Source organism: Choloepus didactylus, chromosome X, assembly GCF_015220235.1.
Source record: "Choloepus didactylus isolate mChoDid1 chromosome X, mChoDid1.pri, whole genome shotgun sequence".
Classification (NCBI taxonomy): Eukaryota; Metazoa; Chordata; class Mammalia; order Pilosa; family Megalonychidae; genus Choloepus; species Choloepus didactylus.
Window position 1 is genome coordinate 168,113,375 of NC_051334.1, and position 26,519 is coordinate 168,139,893.

Genomic DNA, 26,519 nt, shown 5'->3' on the forward strand with positions numbered 1-26,519 from the left:
AGGACACATGAAAAGCTGGTAAGAAGGTAGAAAATCCTCAACTTGGTGACTGAGTGGATGTCTTGACTGGGAGGGCTGGAGTCCAGAATTTTTCCCACTTACTTGTTTCCAGTAGTGCTGTTTACTAAAATGGGGAAAATGGATGACAGAGTAGACTAGAAAGAGTCAGGAAGGGTCAGTGACAAAGTCTTCAATTTGGGACGTAGCCAACTGGAGATATCCAGGGGACCAAGAAGAAAGATTTGGATACATTTGGAGTAGGCGTAGATGACCTTACTCAGAAGAAGCATATGGGAAAAAAAGATAAATATTTGTAAAATACGCTAAGCTGGGATTATTAAATAATGCAGACCTATACTGAACTCTGAAATCTTGAAAATGTAAACAAGAGAAGGAAATAAAACCACAGAATTCAAGTTTCTAATCATGTATTTTAACATCTCGTTCAAAGATAAAAAATAAATATTCTTTTATTAATATATGCAAATATTCATTTCTGACATATTATGGTAATACACAGTTTTACATTTAATGAAAGGATTTAATTCCAAAACAATTCAAAATATTACAAAAAGGTTCATCTTAAAATATTAATCTTAAAGGAAGTTTTAAACTACATAAGAGAAATGCTTACATGATTATAGAATTATGAGGCATTTTAAGTACCATTATGATATTAAAAAAGACATAAAATCCCATTTGAAAATTCACAAGGTTTATTTCCGTATGAATAGCATACAATAATTTTCTATCATATACCACACAGGATGGTAGTTAAAGACTGGAGAAAGGACAGAGCATTAAAAAAATCAATAAAACTCTGATTATCCAAATGGAAGATTTTAAAGTCTTCAAATATGCCTATGATTATCAAGCAGGAACTAAAAAAAATGAAGTCAATACGATCCCTGGGTTTTAGATAAGATATATGTGCAAAGTTTAACAACTATGAATACTAAAGTTAACATTTCCTGAAAATAATGAAATGTACTGGCTGCTGGAGTTACTTTAAAAAATAAAAAAATCATCTGCCAGAGACAATTGTGTATGCTCTACTAGCAGCCTTTACTTCCTTATGATTATATGCTTAAATAATTTTAGAAAAAAAATCATAAATTGTGATTTCACCCATTTGATATGTGTATGCAGGTGTCCATTACATGCAGACAGTATTTAGGTAAAGATCAATCAGAATCTCTCTAGAAAAAAAAAAAGTCTACTTTTTTTCTTTAATTTAAGAGTGTTTCAGCTTAAAATTTATTTTCTCATTTAATGGATGCAGATTTAGAGCCTCATTTATACAATCAGAAATTTCAATCTTATTTATAACACTAATGAGTGAAAAGACTAAATGTTTATTTACTTATCTATCTCTTTATTCTTAAGAGATCTAAAACAGCTACTGAGTAGGTACCAAAGAGTAGGACAATTAAGTTAGATATCACAAGAAACAAAAGGGCCAATTATCGTAATTCACAGTAAATCTAATAAAGCTTAAAACAGATTTCACTATGAACAGATGACCCTATGAACACAGAGTTTGCTAAATTAAATACAAGAAATTAGTAAACATAAAAGGAGTAAAGATTAAATTTTCTTTCAGTTCTTCAAAGAAAATCAGCAATAAGTCATTCAGAAGAGTCTGAGTATTTTCTTTCATTACCTGGCTTTCTTTTCTTAATCTGCATTTAAAAAATTTCTATCATGTTCTATAATAGAGTTCCTGCTCTCATTTAACCCCACTATTTCTTTTTGTGTTTTTATAATAATCTCTTTCATCTTAACTCTCTTCAACCTCTATATTCATCTTACCCTTTGTGAATGAATTCTTCTCCCTCATCCCCCTTCTCATTGACATATTTGTCTACTTGTTCTTTTTGGTGGCCTTCTAATTCCTTCCTTCTGTAATGTCACACCAAAGAACTGTACAGTACCAGCAACTCTTCATAAATCTCAACCCTGTTCATCTATCCTGCTAGCTCTTACACTTGTTTTCTATTATGATCTTGGGGAGTTCTATTTCTTTCTAGAATCCTTGTCATCTTTAAGTTGATACACAATTAAGAGAATGGAGGGTACAGAATGTGGAAAAAGCATGGAAAAAGCTAAAAACAAAACAAAACACAACTTTACCTTTGTAGCACCAGGGACTGCTGAAGACTCGAGGGGAGGTTTTAGAAGAGGGTCAGGTGATGGAAAGGCAGCATGAGAGAGGCCCCGGACTCTGACTGGCAACTTTGGGAGAGTTTCATCCACATCTTCTTTATGTGCAATATCAGAACTACTGTCCTCCAACAAGGTTCTATTTTCTGGTCTCACAATGCCACTATTTTCTTCTACTGCAGTAAAGACAAAGTAAAGAGTATACAAAAATATCTGTAATTTCAAATCAGTGAATAAAACAAGATTGGGCAGTCTTTAAATAGCTTACTGTTTTTCCTGAATTGCTGATAAGCAGTCATTAGCTTTGTTAAGCTTGGTTTGGGAAGAGTCTAGAAAAAATAATAGTTTTAAGAATGATAAGTAACAAATTTGATAAAATATGTATAATTATAATATTAACTATTACTTTATGATCTAATACAAAGAACACAGCTTTGGAGATATTGTCATTCAGATGTGGATTCGAATCCCAGTTCTGCTATTTACTAACTCACCTACATTGTCCCACGGGGAAGGATTATGAGAAATTGTATAGTTTATCCCCAAAATGCTACTCCCTTTACCCATAACTGATATGATACAAAAAACTATGCTATTATCTCTGAGACACCTGAAACTCAGAGCTAGAGCTCAGCAGATATGAATGTCAGTATTAGTGCATACAGCCACAGTCAAAAAAAAAAAAAAAAAAAAAAAAAAGCTGAAAAAGAGCCCAGGCTTCAATTAGTGATATGAATGAAGCGGGTCTGGTTAAGACCAGGGCAAGCCAGGCCAAAGGGTAAAGGTTGAAACTGATAGTGTTTTAAAACTTCAACTTCCATATGAGACCAAGGGAAGAGATATCTATTTGGTAAAGGATCTAAATTTTCTAAACGGTACAACTCTACAGTCGATTTGTTCAAACACCACAATTGCATGGAACTTTGAATAGGAAGTGAGATACCGTAGGTTAGTATAGGCTGGAGTGAAATAGTGACACATCCCAGAGTAATTTGGGCAGATAATAAAAAATATATTTACAGCCTCCCCCTCCCCAGCCCCGAGGATCTGGGGGAAGGTGCGAATGTGTTGGACATCCTCACCTGGACTGGTGTTGATGTTGTCACAAACACTGGGACTGGCGGTTTGATGTGCTGAGCCCTCGATCATGGGACTTGCCCTTATGAAGCTCGTTACTGCAAAGGAGAGTCTAAACTTGCATGTAATTGTGCCAAAGAGTCTCCCCGAGTACCTCTTTGTTGCTCAGATGTGGCCCTCTCTAACTGAGCCATCTCGACAGGTGAACTCGCTGCCCTCCCCACTACGTGGGACCCGACTCCCAGGGTTGTAAATCTCCCTGGCAACGCAGAATGACTCCCGGGGATGAATGTGGACCCGGCATCGTGGGACTGAGAGTATCTTCTTGACCAAAAGGGGGATGCAAAATGAGACGAAATAGTTTCAGTGGCTGAGAGATTTCAAATGGAGTCGAGAGGTCACTCTGGTGGACATTCTTTTTTTTTTTTTTTTTTTTCAATTTTTAAGCTGTTTATTGGAAACCAAAGACGTATTTTTAAAAACCCACTAATTATTTGCCATACAAGAACAAAATTCAAATAATATAAATATTTAACATTTTTTGTATAAAATTAGTAATATGAGAAAGAGATGCAAACCAACCAAGAGGTAAAAAGTTTCGGGCAATAACACTGTGTACAATCATCTCCTACTCAAGTGACCATGCAGGCTGATAGTTTATTTTCCCTTTGTTAACAGTTTTCAAAAGGTAGCCCTGCATTGGACCACCAAAATTTTTTTTTCTTCCTTTTTATTTATTTATTTATTTTTTTAATCATCATTTTATTGAGATATATTCACATACCACGCAGTCATACAAAACAAATCGTACTTTCGATTGTTTACAGTACCATTACATAGTGGTACATTCATCACCTAAATCAATCCCTGGCACCTTCATTAGCACACACACAAAAATAACAAAATAATAATTAGAGTGAAAAAGAGCAATTGAAGTAAAAAAGAACACTGGGTACCTTTGTCTGTTTGTTTCCTTCCCCTATTTTTCTACTCATCCATCCATAAACTAGACAAAGTGGAGTGTGGTCCTTATGGCTTTCCCAATCCCATTGTCACCCCTCATAAGCTACATTTTTATACAACTGTCTTCGAGATTCATGGATTCTGGGTTGTAGTTTGATAGTTTCAGGTATCCACCACCAGCTACCCCAATTCTTTAGAACCTAAAAAGGGTTGTCTAAAGTGTGCGTAAGAGTGCCCTCCAGAGTGACCTCTTGGCTCGTTTTGGAATCTCTCTGCCACTGAAGCTTATTTCATTTCCTTTCACATCCCCCTTTTGGTCAAGAAGATGTTCTCCGTCCCACGATGCCGGGTCTACATTCCTCCCCGGGAGTCATATTCTACGTTGCCAGGGAGATTCACTCCCCTGGGTGTCTGATCCCACGTAGGGGGGAGGGCAGTGATTTCACCTTTCCAGTTGGCTTAGCCAGAGAGAGAGGGCCACACCTGAGCAACAAAGAGGCATTCAGGAGGAGACTCTTAGGCACAAATATAGGGAGGCCTAGCCTCTCCTTTGCAGCAACCGTCTTCCCAAGGGTAAAACTTATGGTAGAGGGCTCAACCCATCAAACCACCAGTCCCCTATGTCTGTGGTCATGTTAGCAACCATGGAGGTGGGGTAGGCCAATACCCCTGCATTCTCCACAGGCTCCTCAAGGGGGCACTACATCTTTTTTTTTTTTCCTTGTTTTTCTTTCTTTTTTTTTTAACTTTCCCTTCTTTTTTAAATCAACTGTATGAAAAAAAAAGTTAAAAAGAAAACAAACATACAATAAAAGAACATTTCAAAGAGACCATAACAAGGGAGTAAGAAAAAGACAACTAACCTAAGATAACTGCTTAACTTCCAACATGTTCCTACTTTACCCCCAGAAAGTTACATAATATAGCAACATTTCTGTGAACTTGCTCCTACTATATCCATCAGAAATTAACAGACCATAGTCATTCCTGGGCATCCCCAGAACGTTAAATAGCTTATCTGTTCTTCTTGGATTATTGTTCCCCCTTCCTTAATTGCTCTCTACTGCTAGTTCCCCTACATTCTACATTATAAACCATTTGTTTTACATTTTTCAAAGTTCACATTAGTGGTAGCATATAATATTTCTCTTTTTGTGCCTGGCTTATTTCGCTCAGCATTATGTCTTCAAGGTTCATCCATGTTGTCATATGTTTCACGAGATCGTTCCTTCTTACTGCCGCGTAGTATTCCATCGTGTGTATATACCACATTTTATTTATCCACTCATCTGTTGAAGGACATTTGGGTTGTTTCCATCTCTTGGCAATTGTGAATAATGCTGCTATGAACATTGGCGTGCAGATATCTGTTCGTGTCACTGCTTTCCGATCTTCCGGGTATATACCGAGAAGTGCAATCGCTGGATCGAATGGTAGCTCTATATCTAGTTTTCTAAGGAACTGCCAGACTGACTTCCAGAGTGGCTGAACCATTATACAGTCCCACCAACAATGAATAAGAGTTCCAATTTCTCCACATTCCCTCCAGCATTTGTAGTTTCCTGTTTGTTTAATGGCAGCCATTCTAACCGGTGTTAGATGGTATCTCATTGTGGTTTTAATTTGCATCTCTCTAATAGCTAGTGAAGCTGAACATTTTTTCATGTGTTTCTTGGCCATTTGTATTTCCTCTTCAGAGAACTGTCTTTTCATATCTTTTGCCCATTTTATAATTGGGCTGTCTGTACTATTGTCATTGAGTTGTAGGATTTCTTTGTATATGCAAGATATCAGTCTTTTGTCAGATACATGGTTTCCAAAAATTTTTTCCCATTGAGTTGGCTGCCTCTTTACCTTTTTGAGAAATTCCTTTGAGGTGCAGAAACTTCTAAGCTTGAGGAGTTCCCATTTATCTATTTTCTCTTTTGTTGCTTTTCTTCCTTTTTAAAAGGCTGGAACCCTTTTATTTACAAATACTCTTCTCAGTCTTTAAGTCTGAATAAGGAAGCATCTAGCAACTTAAAAAAAAATAAAGAGTGACCTCATATTTACTTCAAATTAAAACCTGTTCTGTTCTGGTTCTAAGCAAAACTAAAAAATGAGCACAGTTCAGGAGAGCTCTTTCAGCAATAAATAATTGTTTCACAAAAGTACTGCTGTAAACAAGATCATTTTCAACCAATGGCAAATTTAAAGTTTCTAGTAGGGATACACAGGGTATATAAGGCCAAAAAGCAAATGGTTATTAAAAAATCAACTAATCAAAATTAATTATAAACCTGCTTTTTCAGATATCCTTTTTTCTCTACAAATGTTTAAATGGATCAGAAAGTTCAGACTGTAATGATCTAAAGACCCTGAACCGGCTCTGAAAGTAATTACAAACTAGAATGTTTGATACTGTAAATTTTGACATTGGTTAACCAAAACTAAATTATCTGAGCAAATGTAAACAAGCCTCAATTTTCAAAATAGAAAAAGATTAACCTGTAAACATTAAAAAGCTACCCCTAAATTATAAATACCATCATCCAGCTATATATATATATTACTGAGGAGTCTTGTTTTACATGTTTCAGATATCATTTTATGAAATGAGATGTCTTAGTTTTGCTTAACAGGCTTCTATGCAGTCAAAGGTTTTTATAACCAGTTTAACCACTTTTGCTGGAGAAACTGTTTTGGTCTTTATAGAATCCCATAATAGGTATCACCTAGCTCTTTCTGCAGTAAGAGGAGGTTGTTTGCATCATGGCCACATTTTTATCTTGCTTTGTAAAATAAATGTAATTTACCTTATGAGATCTCAAAGCCACGTCTCTTTGAACATGGGGAACATGTAGCTTTTCTGAATGCATCAGACCTCATTCTGGCAACTTTTCTCTTCTTTCAAATTTGAAATATTTAAAAGATGAAAACCACCTCTGACAGTTATTTTAATGATAGAATAGATGTTTTTTTAAAGGTACTGTAACTTTGACTTGATACTTGATCCTTTCAATGTAAAATGTAAGCTTAGAACAAAGTACTATGATTTACGAGGCCTTGTTGGGAAGGGGTGGACTGGTTTTAGTAATCATGACAATGATTTGGCACTAAGAATTATATTTTCATAAATTTTAAAGAAAAGAGGCTTTTAATGTTCTGTCTTTCCTTTTGAAGCCTTCTCCATTATTATATTCTTCTATGCAAACTACATTCAAATAACTATCCTATATACAAACCAATATTGAATATTCAAAAATCAGTTGAAAATTAATTAAATTAAAATCAGCTTATTTGAAATAACAATTTCTCCCTAGGGAAGGATCAGACAGGTAACAAACTGCCCATGTTTTGTGTCATTTTCTAATATTCAAAAAGAGCCATACAAAGCACCAGTTAGGGCAGAACTAATGACTTTTCTCACATTTCACATTAAGCTTTGAAAAAAAATGTGAAATTACGTACATTTTTCAAAACCTCCTCTTAAAGAACAAGAGACTTTCTTTTATCAGATTCATATACTTTGTCCTGTATCAACTCCACATACCCCAACACCTCCACCAAGTGCTCTTTAATAAAAATAAACTTGTATACCTGGTCCAACAGTATATTCATTTCTTTGAAATGTTGTACTATACATTCACCTGGTATTTTCCAAAAGCAATTATTCAAACACATCTTAATGATCTCTCTACACCCTGAATATGCATGTAACGTTAAGTAAGAACTTGAATTTCCCTTTATTCTTATTTTCATTAATAATATAAGCCTTTCCTAAATATCAAGTTCTTGAAATGAATTTAGGCAATGAAATAGATAAGTTATATTGAATAGCTTCTAGAAAAAAAAAGAAACATTCTGATAGACTGGGCTTTCAAAATATTTCTTTGTCTTTCTTATTCATTTTCCTTAGGGTACAGATAAACATTTAAAGGTTTTTCTTCCAGGTTTGGCTCAGTGACAGTGAAAACAGACAACATTCAAGTACTGTTAGGCAAACGCAGCCGAACAAGGATAAGTGTTGACATAGAACACTCTGCAAAGGAGAACTATCTTAATTAACCTACAGTAAATTTGACCAAAAAAACCTTTTGAAATTGTTTTTACTTTAGCATCCGTGGCATCCTGCCAAAGGTCCTGAAGGTCTTGTACGTGTCCATGAGACGTCATCATTTTTTCATAGATGGAAGGATGATAAGGAGTTTTACCTTCCCCAGAAAAAAACACATGGGATTGTGGTACTATCCCCATTTTATTGGCACAGAGGCCCATGAACACAACGTCTATGTAAAGACTAGAGTTAAGTGTCTGTGATGCCTCGTAGACTTTGGCGGCTACATCACTGGAGATCACATAGGCAGCTCCAGCGGTATAGTCAGGGTAAGCTGGCCACTGGTACATGTCATAGGAGACGTAGTATTTGCTGCTTTTGTCTCTGATGGGAGGAGAACCACGGTGAACATGGCCAATCCAAAAATCTTGAACACCAATTTGTTTTAAACTTTGAAGGTATTCAATAAGATTTGGCATGTGAATAAATATATCATCGTCTGCAGTCATAAGGAATCTGGCATGTGGACAAAATGTATTTGCCCACCTAAACTGCAGAAGTAATTTAAGAGTAAGATTGTAGAAAGAATCAACAAAGTCTTGCTGAATTATATCGTTGTACATTTGGTTTTCCAGTTCCAGTTTTCTTTGCATTTCTTCTCTCTTCAGTGGATTAGAAGGAGTTCCTAAGGCAAACAGAGTTTTGATGTTGGCATTAAGTTGAGATCGAACATACTTATCATTGCCCCATGTTTTTCTAATTGCAGAATGACGGCCGTAGTTTTCAGGAGCACTCTTTACAAACAGTAAAAGCAGGACATCTTGGGCTTGACACTTTTCTTTGTGGTTAATCAAGTACTGGTAGCTGGTAGCCCCCTCTGGGCTGTGCTTAAGAGTCAGGCTATCATTCACAAAGTCATAGCTATTTATGAGGTATCTGTAAGAGTAGGACTTCATATGGTTCACTATTGGATTATCATTCAGTCCCCCAAAAAACGTAAGGCTTAGTATAAAACAAGTGGCAAATAACTGAACAAACTGCCATTTTTTGACTCTTCTGCCACTAACAAACATTCTGATGTCCATTCAGGTCTGTTTTTATTTAGGATCAGTTTTAAACAGGTGCTTGCTTCTTTGAAACCAGAGCACTTTGTATTGTTCAAAACAGATGTCCATCTTAATACATATTGACCATTACAAATTTTAAAAGGGGCTTCTAATTTCACAACATACTTCCTCTTAATACCGTTTTTTTCTGTGAGTGCAAAAGAATGGAACACACTGTAAAACAAGGCCACTGGCACATCAAAGTTTTTCCACCTTGGCATCCATGTAGCTCTTCCATGTACTTCGTTTTTGTGAATGTTAGATGAAACCTGACGTCGTGGAGCTACCAGGTGTGAGCGAGTGTGTCTTTCCCTCCTGCCGACTTTCTCCTGGTCCAAAGTGGGTAGAGGAGACTCCGAGAGCTACCTTGGGCGAGGAGGCGCCGCGCAGGGCGCCTGGCGGCCGGGCCAGGCAGGGGCGGAGCCGAGGCTGAGACGCTGTGCCTGGTGGACATTCTTATGCACTATATAGATAACACCTCTTAGGTTTTAATGTATTGGAATAGCTAGAAGGAAATACCTGAAACTACCAAACTCCAACCCAGCAGTCTGGACTCCTGAAGACAATTATATAATAATGTAGATTACAAGGGGTGACTAGTGTGATTGCGAAGACCTTGAGGATCACACTCCCTTTATCCTAATGTATGGATGAGTAGAAAAATGGGGATAAAAACTAAAGGACAATGGGCTGGATGGGGGGATGATTTGGGTGTTCTTTTTTCACTTTTATTTTTTATTCTTATTCTGGTTCTTTCTGATGTAAGGAAAATGTTCAGAGATAGATTGTGGTGATGAATGCATAACTATGTTATCATACTGTGGTGATTGTATGGTGTGCGAACGTATTTCAGTAAAACTGAATTTAATAAAAAAAAAAAAACTATGCTATCCGTTAGATTGTTTTCTTAACCAAAATAATCTAGAACAAAAACTTATCCCTGGGTAGTTTAGAGTATTATTGAAAAATACTGGCATTATGAAATTTAAATTATTTGTTATAGTTTGAAATGTGTTTAGTGTCATGTTTGCATGATGTGCTGGTTTGGATGTATGATGTCCCCCAAAACACCATGTTCTTTAAAGCAATCTTGTGGGGGCAGACAAAATAGTGTTGATTAGTTGGAATCTTTGGGTTAGTTTGTTTCCATGGAGATGCGACCCACCCATCTGTGGGTAATACCTTTGATTAGATTATTTCCATGGGGGTGTGGCCCTGCCCATTCAACATGGGTCTTGATTAGTTTACCTGAGACCTATAAGAGCTCAGAGAGAAGGAGCTCAGTGTTGCAGCCAAGAGGGACATTTTGGAGCCGGCCACTGAAAGCAGACTTTCATTAGCCCAGAGTTTGCCTGGGCAAAATGAAGAGAACACCCCCAGATGCCTACAGAGGAACATCCTGGGAGAAAGCCATTTTGAAACCAGAAACCTAGAGCAACGAGATGCCAGCCACATGCTTTCTGAGCTATTAGAGGTTTTCCAGACTTCATCGGTCATCCTTCAGCAAAGGTACCTGTGCCAGTTTGTATATATTACATCCCCCAGAAAAAGCCACATTCTTTGATGTAATCTTGTGGGGGAAGAGGTATTAGTGCTGATTAGGTTGGAACTTTCTGATTGAGTGTTTCCATGGAGATGTGACCCACCCAGCTGTGAGTGACAACTTTGCTCAGGGTGTGACCTCTAACAGAATGTTTCCATGGAGGTGTGGCCCCGCCCATTCAGCATGGACCTTGATTAGTTCACTGGAGTCTTATAAAGGGGCTCACAAACAGAAGAACCTCAGAGCTGCAACTTACAGAGACATGTTGAAGACAGTCGTTGAGAGCATCTGTGCGTGATATTTTGAAGAGCTGCTGCAGCTAACAGAGGACAAAATGCCCCAAACACAACATTTTGGAGACACCATTTTGGAACACAACCTGGGAGCAAGTGGATGCCAGCCACGTGCTTTCCAAGCCAACAGAGGTTTTCTGGATGCAAACAGCCATCCTTCAGTGAAGGTACCCAACTGATGATGCCTTACCTTGGACACTTTATGGCCTTAAGACTGTAACTGTGTAAACAAATAAGCCCCCTTTATAAAAGCCAATCCATTTCTGGTATTTTACAAATGGCAGAATTAGCAATCTGGAACACATAATTTATATAGTCATCCAATTTATCTCATGCGGGGGGGAAAATGTGGTAGTTTAATTCTTGGTACTATCTTACCAAGGGTTAGAATGGGTTAGAATTGCAGAAAGTACAGATCACTTCTTTTGTCAAAAAGCTAAAGACAAATGATTGTTTAAATTCATCCCCTTCCAAGAAAGAGAAGAAAAAAAAGAGAAAAAATCCTTGAGGGGCAATGACTGATGAATGAAAGTTGGCACACATACACAGACACACACACACAGCTATTAAGTATGCTTCAGTGTACTACAATGGATACAGAAAAATGACTGAGAAAACATGAAGAACTGTTTACTGTGAAGGAAAATTTAGGCTTAGAGTAAATAAAAAAGAAAAGGAAAAAACAGGGTTGAGAGGCATGTGACATGACTGACAGACAATCAAATACAAGCTTAGCCAAGACAGAAAAAGAAAAAACAGAATTACGAAAACGTATGTGGAAAAATGTGTGTGTGTGTATGTATGAATCTCACAGATAACTACAGACCTTTGTTGACAGTAAGCCCCTAAAAACAATGGTTTGTATTACTCTATGATTGTGTGTTTATAAATAGTATGTAATAGTTTTAATTTTATCATTATAAAATAAGTCATTCAATTAGTTGAACACAGTCTTCTACCACTACACAAAAACTCTAAATTATTACTAGAGAAAAAGAAAAATGGAAAAGGAAATGTTCCTAACACATCAACTCACTACTTAAGAGAAAGAACAGGTAATCAGAATTTCTAAGGAATAATGTTTGGCTTGCATACATATATTTAATAGAACATGGGTTGGGGCTAAAAAGGTTGATAAATTTTTGTGTACACCCTAATCTAAGCTCATTATTGGAGGGCACCAGAAAATATACTATGAACTTCTTTCTTATTCATAACATATTCCCTCAACATAACTCAAATGAAGTTATACATCCTAAATATTAAAAGGGAATATTAAATTTAAGCCATAGTTTTAGAAATTCAAATAGATATATAATGCATATTACATTAGTTGTAACGCCCTGTTATAGAGAAATCCATGTCTGCTCATTTAGTCAGATTCAAAGACATTAAAATGGTTCTAACAAGCAAGACCTTATTCTAGGTGCTCCAGGATATATGCAAAAATATTTCTTATCTTCCAGTAGCTTATAAAGATGCAGGGGCCCTAAAATGAATTTAAATAACTATAATACAAAAACTTCTGAAATCTGGATTTTTTTGAATGTTATGCAAGGGATTTGAATGGGTATTTTTAAAAATCATAATACCAATAGTTTCTGAAACTAGAAATTTTAACATATGGTCATTAAGAGTCTGCTTCTAGAGCTGGTTATTATTCTAGGCAAATCATGTAATCTGCAATTAGATGAAGAGTTTCAAATATACTCTTCATAGAATGATTTAGAAAACCCAGTAGAATCTCTTTGTAGCAGAGATTTTGGAGGAGAGAATTTTAATATCTAAATTCTGACTATTTCTAATATTGTTTTAATGTAAATAAAGAGAAAGGATGGAAACAGAGAAAAAGTTCTCTCCTAAAAACTACAGGATACAAAAATAAAGAGTCCAAGAGAAAAAAAAAAAACAAAAACTATATGGTATATGCTGTATAGTTTTGGAACTGTAAGGTAACAGAGAGATTCCTTGATTATTAAAACATGATTGGATCCATTAAAAATTTCATTGAGCCATAAGAATTATAAAAGTCATATTAGTATGACTTAAAAGTCACACTAAGAATCCTTATCCTTAACCATATTTCATATTTCCTCCACTGTGGGAAAGTTTTCCTCAATATAATTTTATTGTCGCTATGTATTTTCCTGCCAATCCATTTTTTCAGCCTCCACTCCCCAATCTTCAGTTTTTACCAAAGCAAAAAAATAAAATAAAATTCAATACTCATGTTTCTACAAAATGTTTTTCTTTGTCCAGCTCTCCATTACAAACATAAAGCAATGATAGGCAGACCAGTACTAAATTTTAAGACTAAATAAAACTAAATTCAGAGCAGGAAAATTAACTTCATGAGAGAGCACTTCACCTTGGTATCAAAATCGAAGTCTTCTTTATCTGATGTAGGCCATGGATCATCAATGCCAGGTTTGTTGGAAAGCCTTTAGAGCAAAAACATACAACAAAATGACTAAGTTCATTTCTTTTTTAAGAATCTGTTGAAAAGCTGGCTATCTATATATTAAACAATGTTTCTTGACATAATTAAAATTTGGCTTAATAAAAAGCAGTAAGTTATTTAATTCTGATTCCACTTCTCCCAAGATATGAAATACTCAATGAAGACTCACTCTTGGTCCCCATCACAAAAAGTGCCAGCCAATCTACTGGCAAAGCCTGAGAATATTTTTTATCAACAAAGTCCTGGGTGCTGAACTGAAACTCTCAACTGATGTAACTTTTGTTACTTGAAGTGGAACAAAACTGATAACCAAAAACAAGGTAGAAAGATACACTGCCCCTTCTCCATGGTCTGTTCCTGGTTTAAAGGCTAATCTCTGTCAAATACGTAGTCTTGGTTCTTTAGCACCTTCTCAAGAAGGTGAAAGTACTGCTCGCCTTCCCTCCCTTTACTCTAAAACAGCACAGGGGGTCCCTGAAATGTTTGAAAACAAAATGTACAAAAGCCAAAGAACAAATTCATATGTTGCTAGTGGGACTATTATTTCCAGAGAGATTAAAACATTAAACATTACAAAATCCAATTTTTTTCCTGCCTTATTCAGGCCCACATAAACTAGCAAGACCATAAAAACCCAAACAGGCTCTGAGATACCCCAGGAGAGAGACTGCTGTGAAACAGGCTCCTGGTAGTTGGACCTCTCTCTCCCTAAGTGCTGTCTAGGGATCTTCCTTCCTATGGGCTCTCACTCCTGTATCCCTCCTTCTGCAGGGCTCAGTGGCAGTCCCAATATTTAAATCTTCAGTCTATGAAGATGGATTTCTGGAACAAGGATGGGCTTAAATGGCCAAGAGAAGGAGCTCTTCTACTTCTAGACAATGGAGTCTGAGTAACTGACCCCCAAAACAGACATCCTACCAACTACCCAAGTGAATCTCACTGACTGATCTGACAACCACCCACACCCCACCCTTCCCCTGCATGTACAATGGAAGGACATCAGTAAATAGGGCAAAGGGTCATGGTTAAGGGACAACTATGCTTGGCCACAGACCTGGATAATCCAGCAACCTCCAGTCCCCTTGTACACAAGGGGGTCTGAGCCACCCTCTTTAAATAGGGGTGGAGGCAGATGAGACCACATTCCTATCTGCTGTGAAGAGACTCTTCCCAGAGGCTCAATTTATTATAACATTTTTCAACAGAACTAATCTTGAACTCTGTTAGTTCCTCCAAATAAAAAAATAAAAAAGCAGCCACCTGTTCAGTATCCCCTTGAACCCCTATGCCTTTCTAGAAAACTTCCAACATCCTATGTCCTTCATCCCTATAATTTTTCTTTTATCAAATGTGTCATAAACCCTGATATTCTGAGATCTCTTTTCTAAAACCCTTATTCTTATCTAACCCAGTGTGGTTCCTCTTCAAACTTGCCTCCCCTGCTAACTCCATGTTTACCCTCTTCCACTGTGGCAACTAAATCCACTGCCCACCTTTCTATTATTAACATACTCACTGTGCTGGTTTGAGTCTTTTATGTACCCCATAAAAAGACTATATTCTTTTAATCCACTCTTGTGGGGGCAGACCTACTATAGGTAGGATCTTTTGATTAGGTTGTTTCCATGGAGATGTGACCATCCAATTGTGAGTGGGACCTTTTGATTAGATTATTTCCATGGAGAAGTGACCCCACCCATTCAAGGTGGGTCTCAATAAGTTTACTAGAGTCCTCTATGAGAGGAAAAAAGGCAGAGACATTTTGAAGAGAGCTCAGATAACCAACACAGACCCAGAAGTTTGAAGACGCTAAGCTAAGAGATGAAACCCAGAGCTTGTCCCAGAGAAGCTAAGTGAGAACTCACAGATGCTTAAGGAGAAAGCCGCTGGAATTAGAAGCTGAAAGCAATGCAACCCAGGAGCAATGGACCAGGGACGCCAGCCACATGCCTTCTCAGCTGACAGAGGTGTTCCAGACGCCATCGGCCTTTTCCTCAGACAAGGTATCTGCTACCTTTTGATGCCTTAATTTGGACATTTTCATGGCCTTAGAACTGTAAATCTGTTAACTAATAAACCCCCACTGTAAAAGCCAATCCATTTCTGTTATATTGCATTTCCGGCAGCTTTAGTAAACCAAAACACTCACCTACACGATGCTAAAGAAGAAAGAGCATTGGGCTCAAACTTCAGAAACCTGAGTTCAAATCTCATTTCTGCCACTTACTATATGTAGGATCTAGATAAGTCACTTTAACCTCTGTGTTTCATGTTCTCAATCTGAACAACCACTTGGTAAGAACTATGAATGGAGGTTGAAGTACTAGAGGGTGTTAGGATTAATTAATCTTGATCATTCCTTAATATCCTGAAATTCTATGTTCTTATGATCCTGTCTATAGGAAAATGGGACCACTTAGCTGGGAGAAACAGAAAAAAAAATAATAGAACAAAAGAAACACCAAGAAATGCAGAGAAGAAAGTAAAAAAATCAAGAAAAGCTTATTTTTAAATTCATGAAAGAAACAGATAGATTTAAAATGCATAGGGTTTCTATTTGGAATGATGGAAATGTTTTGGTAATGGATGGTGGTGATGGTAGCATGACATTGTGAACATAATTGACACTGATGTGTATGTCTAAATGTAGTTAAAGGGGGGAAATGTCAGGTTGTATATATGGTAATAGAGTAAAATTAAAAAAAAAAAATCCATGGAACTGCACAACACTAACAATGAACCCAAAGTTAAACCACTGACCATAGTTAATAATGCAATTATAAAAATGTGCTTTCATCAGTTGTACCACACCAACGCAGGGTGTTAAAATGGTGTGGTGTATGGGAATCCTGTATTTGATGCATGATTGTTCTGTAGACCGACAACTTCTCTAATTAAAAAAAAAACTGAATGGAAGGGAAATTATTGAGCCAGCAAGTACAGACAGTTCTTTCAAAGATCATCTTTCAGAGGTAGATGATCTAATTTTCTTTTCGTTTACCTGTAGTTTTAAATCTTACATAATGTTTACATAGTACTTTTATAACACTTTTAAGTTTTTTTCTTACTTGAGCACATGTGGCACTAAATGGCTAAAAATAAATGCCAGACCAGAGCACTAAATGATAAATTCATAAAATTATAGTGCTAAAAGGCACCCTTGAAAATGTCCTAGATATATAATGATAATATAACCTGGTTATCATTTTGCTTATATTTATAAGACCACAGAAAGACTAAAAGTTTCAAGGGCAGTATTTCCTGCTGGATGAAAATAATCTAATTACAGGATATTTTATACAAGTCAAATACACAAAATCATTAGTCATATTTAAATATTGACTCTACTAGGATTTTTCCCCAATATACTGAATGTTGCATGGAAGATGGAATGAGTTGCCATGTGCGATCCCTCAGCAATATTCAGATTAATTTGAGGGTTCAACCTTAGAGTGCCAATGCATGGGAAACAAAAACCAAAAATCTAACTAGCAATTTTGTTGTCTCAAGGTAGGACCAGTGTAGCATGCTGCTTCCTTTTGAAACTGAGAAGATATTACAAATATTCTAACAAATGTTTGCTCAAGACATGTCACAAAACTAAATGCTTAAATGTATTTTAATTGTGGAAAAAAAATTAATACAATGTAGATCTACCTCATTTTTAAAAGACTAAAAGTTTCAAGGGCAGTACATTATTTTATGGATATGACTATTTCCTTATTGATGGGTAGTTACACTACATCCAGCTTTTTGATATGATACAATAATTATCCTTCACCTAAATGTATGTATATATATAACATATTTATATAAATATCCCCAAGGTACATAAATGGATATTATAGATCCTTAACATATACAACACATATATATTACTCCACAACATATAATAGACTTAACGTGTGTGTGTGTTTGTGTGTTTGTACAAGTGCATGTTTTTCTATAGGATCTAGTCCCAGAAGCAAAGCTGTTGGATTAAAGGGATGAGATTTCTGATACATACTATTAAATTACCCTTCAAAAAGAATTTACCAATTTTATCTACCAACAGGGTATGAGAATGTCTTTTTCCTCACATTTTCCAATCTTGGTTATTTTTTAATATATTTCTCCATAGGATTGCAAAAAAATGGTATCTCATTTCTGTGTTAATTTGCATTTTTCTGATTACCAAAGTTGAATATCCCTTGTAAAACTACAAAAGTTATTAATCTTGATGATTAGCCCAAATCAGAATTAGTTTTATAGCAAAACAATAATATCAACTGTTATAAATTTAGGTTTACCTATTAGAATCATTATCCTTAATAGGAAATTGCTGACTATCAGTTTTTTCACTCTTTCTTTGTTGAATGAATCCATCCTCATCATCCTCAGCAGCAGCATACAAGTTTTCTGATACTTCCATTTCACTTCTTCTGTGCTTCTTCCTTTCTTCTTCAACCTTTAACAAAAATTTGACACTTAGGATAATTGTCATTACTTCATTCAATAAAAAGAACTATTTTGTTTTCATTAATCTTATCATTTGGCTCAAGTTTCATTGTCATGATGTTAATCAATAAAATTTTGTTGCCTACTTTAACTTTAGTCATTACACGTCATTGAAGTTTTGGAAACTCTTCTTCATTTCTGTGTAAGTGAAAGAAACAGAATTTCCCAAAATTTCAAAAAGGCTTTTCTTAATTCTGTGCTGTTATTTACATCTACCCATCACCAACATTTTTATCCCCATTTGACTAACAGAGACAGAAAAATAAAAAGACCAATTCACAAAATTTGTCCCTTTCTGCCTTTATCACCTGGACTTTGCATTGAACAGCCAGATCTAGAGGAAATGACACTGTAGGCTTCAGCAAGAGAAAGGGAGCTTTCCCCTTTCCACCCTAAGCTTTCCTTTCTCCCACTGCCTTTTATAATTCTCTTCATTTGGATCCTGGAGATATCAAAAAAGTGAAGTTGCTCACTGAAATATGTGAAGCAAAGTTTCCCACAGAACAAGAGTCAGAGCAAAGCTGCTGAACTGTTAAGTGTGGGATTCTAGAAAATAAGCAATGTTCCCAAGTTTTAAATTCAGTAACCACAAAGCTTTATGGGTAAAGGGCATATAAGTACTTATCAACTTTATCCTCATTATCCATTGATAATAGGACTAAAACCCAGAAAGGTTAAATGATTTACCCAAAGCTCCTAAAGCATCAATACCTAGCATTTTATGTCACCAAAAATAGATGATACGATTCTATAATGCTGAGTCATGTAATTGCATCAGATAAATTACGGATAAATTCTCATTAACCAGATAAATTAAAAGTATGACTTTGGCAAAGTAATTTAATTTAATGTCACCTAAAGAAGGGCTCAACTTATTTTCCTTTTAAAGAATACATCTAGATTTTTGTCCAGCTTTAAAACTCAATGTACCTCAGAACTCAGCTTTCTAATTTTAAGTACCAATTTTTTTGCTGACTTTATGCTACCTTGATGACAAAACAATACATGTCAAAAACTCTACCAGACTTTATTAAACAACTTAATGTAAAGATCTGATGCGAGAGGCGGGGCAAGATGGTGGACTGGTGAGCTGTATGTTTTAGTTACTCCTCCAGGAAAGTAGGTAGAAAGCCAGGAACTGTGTGGACTGGACACCACAGAGCAATCTGACTTTAGGCATACTTCATACAACACTCATGAAAACGTGGAACTGCTGAGATCAGTGAAATCTGTAAGTTTTTGTGGCCAGGGGACCCGCACCCCTCCCTGCCAGGCTCAGTCCTGTGGGAGGAGGGGCTGTCAGCTCCGGGAAGGAGAAGGGAGAACTGCAGTGGCAGCCCTTATCAGAAACTCATTCTACTGATCCAAACTCCAACCATAGATAGACTGAGACCAGACACCAGAGAATCTGAGAGCAGCCAGCCCAGCAGAGAGGAGACAGGCATAGAAAAAAACAACACGAAAAACTCCAAAATAAAAGCGGAGGATTTTTGGAGTTCTGGTGAACATAGAAAAGGGAAGGGCAGAGCTCAGGCCCTCAGGCTCATACGCAAATCCCAAACAAAAGCTGATCTCTCTGCCCTGTGGACCTTTCCTTAATGGCCCTAATTGCTTTGTCTCTTAGCATTTCAATAACCCATTAGATCTCTGAGGAGGGCCCTTTTTTTTTTTTTTTTATCCTTTTTTTTCTCTAAAACAATTACTCTAAGAAGCCCAATACAGAAAGCTTCAAAGACTTGCAATTCGGGCAGGTCAAGACAAGAGCAGAACTAAGAGAGCTCTGAGAGAAAAGGCAATAATCCAGTGGCTGAGAAAATTCACTAAACAACACAACTTCCCAGGAAGAGGGGGGTGTCTGCTCACAGCCATCATCCTGGTGGACAGGAAACACTCCTGCCCATCGCCAGCCCCATAGCCCAGAGCTGCCCCAGACAACCCAGTGTGACGGAAGTGCTTCAAATAACAGGCACACACCACAAAACTGGGCGTGGACATTAGCCTTCCCTGCAACCTCAGCTGATTGTCCCAGACTTGGGAAGGTGGAGCAGTGTGAATTAACAAAGCCCCATTCAGCCATCATTTCAGCAGACTGGGAGCCTCCCTACACAGCCCAGCAGCCCAGAACTGCGCTGGGGGGACGGTACTCACCTGTGACGTAGCACAGTCATCACTCAACAGAGGACCAGGGGGTGCACAGCCTGGAAGAGGGGCCCACTTGCAAGTCTCAGGAGCCATATGCCAATACCAAGGACTTGTGGGTCAGTGGCAGAGACAAACTGTGGCAGGACTGAACTGAAGGATTAGACTATTGCAGCAGCTTTAAAACTCCAGGATCACCAGGGAGATTTGATTGTTAGAGCCACCCCCACTCCCTGACTGCCCAGAAACACGCCCCATATACAGGGCGGGCAACACCAACTACACACGCAAGCTTGGTACACCAATTGGACTCCACAAGACTCACTCCCCCACTCACCACAAAGGCTAAGCAGGGGAGAACTGGCTTGTGGAGAACAGGTGGCTCGTGGACGCCACCTGCTGGTTAGTTAGAGAAAGTGTACTCCACGAAGCTGTAGATCTGATAAATTAGAGATAAGGACTTCAATTGGTCTACAAATCCTAAAAGAACCCTATCAAGTTCAGCAAATGCCAAGAGGCCAAAAACAACAGAAAATTATAAAGCATATGAAAAAAACAGACGATATGGATAACCCAAGCCCAAGCACCCAAATCAAAAGATCAGAAGAGACACAGCACCTAGAGCACCTACTCAAAGAACTAAAGATGAACAATGAGACCATAGTACGGGATACAAAGGATATCAAGAAGAACCTAGCAGAGCATAAAGAAGACATTGCAAGACTAAATAAAAAAATAGATGATCTTATGGAAATTAAAGAAACTGTTGACCAAATTAAAAAGATTCTGGACACTCATAGCACAAGACTAGAGGAAGTTGAACAACGAATCAGTGACCTGGAAGATGACAGAATGGAAAATGAAAGCATAAAAGAAAGAATGGGGAAAAAAATTGAAAAAATCGAAATGGACCTCAGGGATATGATAGATAATATGAAACGTCCGAATATAAGACTCATTGGTGTTCCAGAAGGGGAAGAAAAGGATAAAGGTCTAGGATGAGTATTCAAAGAAATTGTTGGGGAAAACTTCCCAAATCTTCTAAACAACATAAATACACAAATCATAAATGCTCAGCGAACTCCAAATAGAATAAATCCAAATAAACCCACTCCGAGACATATTCTGATCACACTGTCAAACACAGAAGAGAAGGAGCAAGTTCTGAAAGCAGCAAGAGAAAAGCAATTCACCACATACAAAGGAAACAGCATAAGACTAAGTAGTGACTACTCAGCAGCCACCATGGAGGCGAGAAGGCAGTGGCACGATATATTTAAAATTCTGAGTGAGAAAAATTTCCAGCCAAGAATGCTTTATCCAGCAAAGCTCTCCTTCAAATTTGAGGGAGAGCTTAAATTTTTCACAGACAAACAAATGCTGAGAGAATTTGCTAACAAGAGACCTGCCCTACTGGAGATACTAAAGGGAGCCCTACAGACAGAGAAACAAAGACAGGACAGAGAGACTTGGAGAAAGGTTCAGTACTAAAGAGATTCGGTATGGGTACAGTTAAGGATATTAATAGAGAGAGGGGAAAAATATGACAAACATAAACCAAAGGATAAGATGGCTGATTCAAGAAATGCCTTCACGGTTATAACGTTGACTGTAAATGGATTAAACTCCCCAATTAAAAGATATAGATTCGCAGAATGGACCAAAAAAAATGAACCATCAATATGTTGCATACAAGAGACTCATCTTAGACACAGGGACACAAAGAAATTGAAAGTGAAAGGATGGAAAAAAATATTTCATGCAAGCTACAGCCAAAAGAAAGCAGGTGCAGCAATATTAATCTCAGAAAAAACAGACTTTAAATGCAGGGATGTTTTGAGAGACAAAGAAGGCCACTATATACTAATAAAAGGGGCAATTCAACAAGAAGAAATAACAATCGTAAATGTCTATGCACCCAATCAAGGTGCCACAAAATACATGAGAGAAACACTGGCAAAACTAAAGGAAGCAATTGATCTTTCCACAATAATTGTGGGAGACTTCAACACATCACTCTCTCCTATAGATAGATCAACCAGACAGAAGACCAATAAGGAAATTGAAAACCTAAACAATCTGATAAATGAATTAGATTTAACAGACATATACAGAACACTACATCCCAAATCACCAGGATACACATACTTTTCTAGTGCTCACGGAACTTTCTCCAGAATAGATCATATGCTGGGACATAAAACAAGCCTCAATAAATTTAAAAAGATTGAAATTAGTCAAAGCACATTGACCACAATGGAATACAATTAGAAGTCAATAACCATCAGAGACTTAGAAAATTCACAAATACCTGGAGGTTAAACAACACACTCCTAAACAATCAGTGGGTTAAAGAAGAAATAGCAAGAGAAATTGCTAAATATATAGAGACGAATGAAAATGAGAACACAACATACCAAAACCTATGGGATGCAGCAAAAGCAGTGCTGAGGGGGAAATTTATAGCAAGAAACGCATATATTAAAAAGGAAGAAAGAGCCAAAATCAAAGAACGAATGGATCAACTGAAGAAGCTAGAAAATGAACAGCAAACCAATCCTAAACCAAGTAGAAGAAAATCTAACACCGGTTAGAATGGCTGCCATTAAACAAACAGGAAACTACAAATGCTGGAGGGGATGTGGAGAAATTGGAACTCTTATTCATTGTTGGTGGGACTGTATAATGGTTTAGCCACTCTGGAAGTCAGTCTGGCAGTTCCTTAGAAAACTAGATATAGAGCTACCATTCGATCCAGCGATTGCACTTCTCGGTATATACCCGGAAGATCGGAAAGCAGTGACACAAACAGATATCTGCACGCCAATGTTCATAGCAGCATTATTCACAATTGCCAAGAGATGGAAACAACCCAAATGTCCTTCAACAGATGAGTGGATAAATAAAATGTGGTATATACACACGATGGAATACTACACGGCAGTAAGAAGGAACGATCTCGTGAAACATATGACAACATGGATGAACCTTGAAGACATAATGCTGAGCGAAATAAGCCAGGCACAAAAAGAGAAATATTATATGCTACCACTAATGTGAAATTTGAAAAATGTAAAACAAATGGTTTATAATGTAGAATGTAGGGGAACTAGCAATAGAGAGCAACTAAGGAAGGGGGAACAATAATCCGAGAAGAACAGATAAGCTATTTAACGTTCTGGGGATGCCCAGGAATGACTATGGTCTGTTAATTTCTGATGGATATAGTAAGAACAAGTTCACAGAAATGTTGCTATATTAGGTAACTTTCTTGGGGTAAAGTAGGAACAGGTTGGAAGTAAAGCAGTTATCTTAGGTTAGTTATCTTTTTCTTCCTCCCTTGTTATGGTCTCTTTGAAATGTTCTTTTATTGTATGCTTTTTTTTGTTTTTAATTTTTTTTTCATACAGTTGATTTAAAAAAGAAAGTTAAAAAAAAAAAAAGAAAAACAAGGAAAAAAATATGTAGTGACCCCTTGAGGAGCCTGTGGAGAATGCAGGGGTATTGGCCTACCCCACCTCCATGGTTGCTAACATGACCACAGACATAAGGGACTGGTGGTTTGATGGGTTGAGCCCTCTACTATAGGTTTTACCCTTGGGAAGATGGTTGCTGCAAAGGAGAGGCTAGGCCTCCCTATAATTTTGCCTAAGAGCCTCCTCCCGAATGCCTCTTTGTTGCTCAGATGTGGCCCTCTCTCTCTAGCTAAGCCAACTTGAAAGGTGAAATCACTGCCCTCCCCACTACGTGGGATCAGACACCCAGGGGAGTGAATCTCCCTGGCAACGTGAAATATGACTCCCGGGGAGGAATGTAGACCTGGCATCGTGGGACGGAGAACATCTTCTTGACCAAAAGGGGGATGTGAAAGGAAATGAAATAAGCCTCAGTGGTAGAGAGATTCCAAAAGGAGCCGAGAGGTCACTCTGGTGGGCACTCTTACGCACACTTTAGACAACCCTTTTTAGGTTCTAAAGAATTGGGGTAGCTGGTGGTAGATACCTGAAACTATCAAACTACAACCCAGAACCCATGAATCTCGAAGACAATTGTATAAAAATGTAGCTTATGAGGGGTGACAATGGGATTGGGAAAGCCATAAGGACCACACTCCACTTTGTCTAGTTTATGGTTGGATGAGTAGAAAAATAGGGGAAGGAAACAAACAAACAAACAGACAAAGGTACCCAGTGTTCTTTTTTACTTCAATTGCTCTTTTTCACTTTAACTATTATTCTTGTTATTTTTGTGTGTGTGCTAATGAAGGTGTCAGGGATTGATTTAGGTGATGAATGTACAACTATGTAATGGTACTGTGAACAATCGAATATACGATTTGTTTTGTATGACTGCGTGGTATGTGAATATATCTCAATAAAATGAAGATAAAAAAAGATCTGATGCAAACATTTGAAAGTAGTGATTAAAAATATGTAGAAGCATATATATTTGTTATGAAAAATATCTCAAAGTGTTCACGCTGGAATTATAAAGTCCAAGAGATGGAGTAAAGCACATAAAGTGGCACAAACAAGCACAATAAATAGACTAGTTTAGCTGGAATATTTGTTACAACTCTCAAGGTTAGATATATATTTGTATCCCATCTCTGTCATTGCTTCCTATTTTATTGTCTAAGGAAATGCATCTTTAAGCCAACAACAAAAAAAAAAAACTTAAGAGCTTATTACTTTCTTTTTTCTTCAATGCTTATCCTTGTTCAGAAAGTCACATAGTATCTGGCTAAATTAGTTTTCCAGCTTATGTGCCACTTGGAAGACTTAGGCTGACTAAGGACACAAATTATGAGAATCTTTCCCTGAACTCCTATCTAGACTGCAGAAATCATGTTTCTAAACAATTACATATTTGGATAACCCCAATTTATACATGAGCTTTTCATAAGTAGAAAATCAAAATGGATCAAATAATTGATAAGGAGAAACAACAAAGAGTAGCAGCAAGTGAACCTCTACCTCTTTTTGAAGTTGAACTTTCTCCTTTTCCAAAGCCTGGAACTCTACTTGCAAAATGCCTATCTCATTCTTAAACCTTTGCATATCTTGCTGTAATTCTTCATTTAGATATACTTTTGACGTGCTGTCACTATACGGTGGAGAAGAACGCATTTTCTAATAAAGATTCCATGGTTTTATAGTTATTAGCATTGCAATTATCATGTAATGGCTTCTGGAACAAATCTTGCATTGGTTTTGTTTTCTCATAAGTGTCTGTGACAGCAAAAAGGTTCTGCTTTTGGAGGCAGGGCAAGATGGCAGACTGGTGAGCTGTATGTTTTAGTTACTCCTCCAGGAAAGTAGGTAGAAAGCCAGGAACTGCGTGGACTGGACACCACAGAGCAATCTGACTTTGGGCATACTTCATACAACACTCATGAAAACGTGGAACTGCTGAGATCAGCGAAATCTGTAAGTTTTTGTGGCCAGGGGACCCGCGCCCCTCCCTGCCAGGCTCAGTCCCGGGGGAGGAGGGGCTGTCAGCTCCGGGAAGGAGAAGGGAGAACTGCAGTGGCTGCTCTTATCGGAAACTCATTCTACTGATCCAGACTCCAACCATAGATAGGCTGAGACCAGACACCAGAGAATCTGAGAGCAGCCAGCCCAGCAGAGAGGAGACAGGCATAGAAAAAAAACAACACGAAAAACTCCAAAATAAAAGCGGAGGATTTTTGGAGTTCTGGTGAACATAGAAAGGGGAAGGGCCCTGAGGCGCATATGCAAATCCCGAAGAAAAGCTGATCTCTCTGCCCTGTGGACCTTTCCTTAATGGCCCTGGTTGCTTTGTCTCTTAGCATTTCAATAACCCATTAGATCTCTGAGGAGGGCCCGTTTTTTTTTTTTTTTTTTTTTTTTTTAATCCTTTTTTCTTTTTCTAAAACAATTACTCTAAGAAGCCCAATACAGAAAGCTTCAAAGACTTGCTATTTGGGCAGGTCAAGTCAAGAGCAGAACTAGGAGAGCTCTGAGACAAAACGCAATAATCCAGTGGCTGAGAAAATTCACTAAACACCACAACTTCCCAAGAAAAGGGGGGTGTCCGCTCACAGCCATCATCCTGGTGGACAGGAAACACTCCTGCCCATTGCCAGCCCCATAGCCCAGAACTGCCCCAGACAACCCAGTGTGACAGAAGTGCTTCAAATAACAGGCACACTCCACAAAACTGGGCGTGGACATTAGCCTTCCCTGTAACCTCAGCTGATTGTCCCAGAGTTGGGAAG

At 37.6% G+C, this 26,519-nt stretch overlaps 2 protein-coding genes across 2 annotated transcripts in view; both read right to left on the bottom strand.

Moving 5' to 3' along the window:
• The window catches only part of LOC119522458 (ankyrin repeat domain-containing protein 26-like), a gene marked incomplete at its 3' end in the record, with an annotated part of 111,934 nt that overhangs the window by 19,533 nt on the left and 65,882 nt on the right, over positions 1 to 26,519 (bottom strand). The window contains exons 20-23 of the mRNA XM_037820916.1: positions 17,932 to 18,089; positions 13,550 to 13,622; positions 2,432 to 2,492; positions 2,134 to 2,339 (exon numbers count right to left, since the gene is read on the bottom strand). Coding sequence (XP_037676844.1) covers positions 2,134 to 2,339; positions 2,432 to 2,492; positions 13,550 to 13,622; positions 17,932 to 18,089 — 498 coding nt within the window. The remainder of the gene's footprint in view (positions 1 to 2,133; positions 2,340 to 2,431; positions 2,493 to 13,549; positions 13,623 to 17,931; positions 18,090 to 26,519) is intronic.
• Positions 6,136 to 10,029, bottom strand: LOC119523672 (lactosylceramide 1,3-N-acetyl-beta-D-glucosaminyltransferase-like). The gene has a single exon (XM_037822488.1). It carries the CDS (start codon positions 9,322 to 9,324, stop codon positions 8,179 to 8,181), a length of 1,146 nt encoding a protein of 381 aa, XP_037678416.1. The 5' UTR covers positions 9,325 to 10,029; the 3' UTR covers positions 6,136 to 8,178.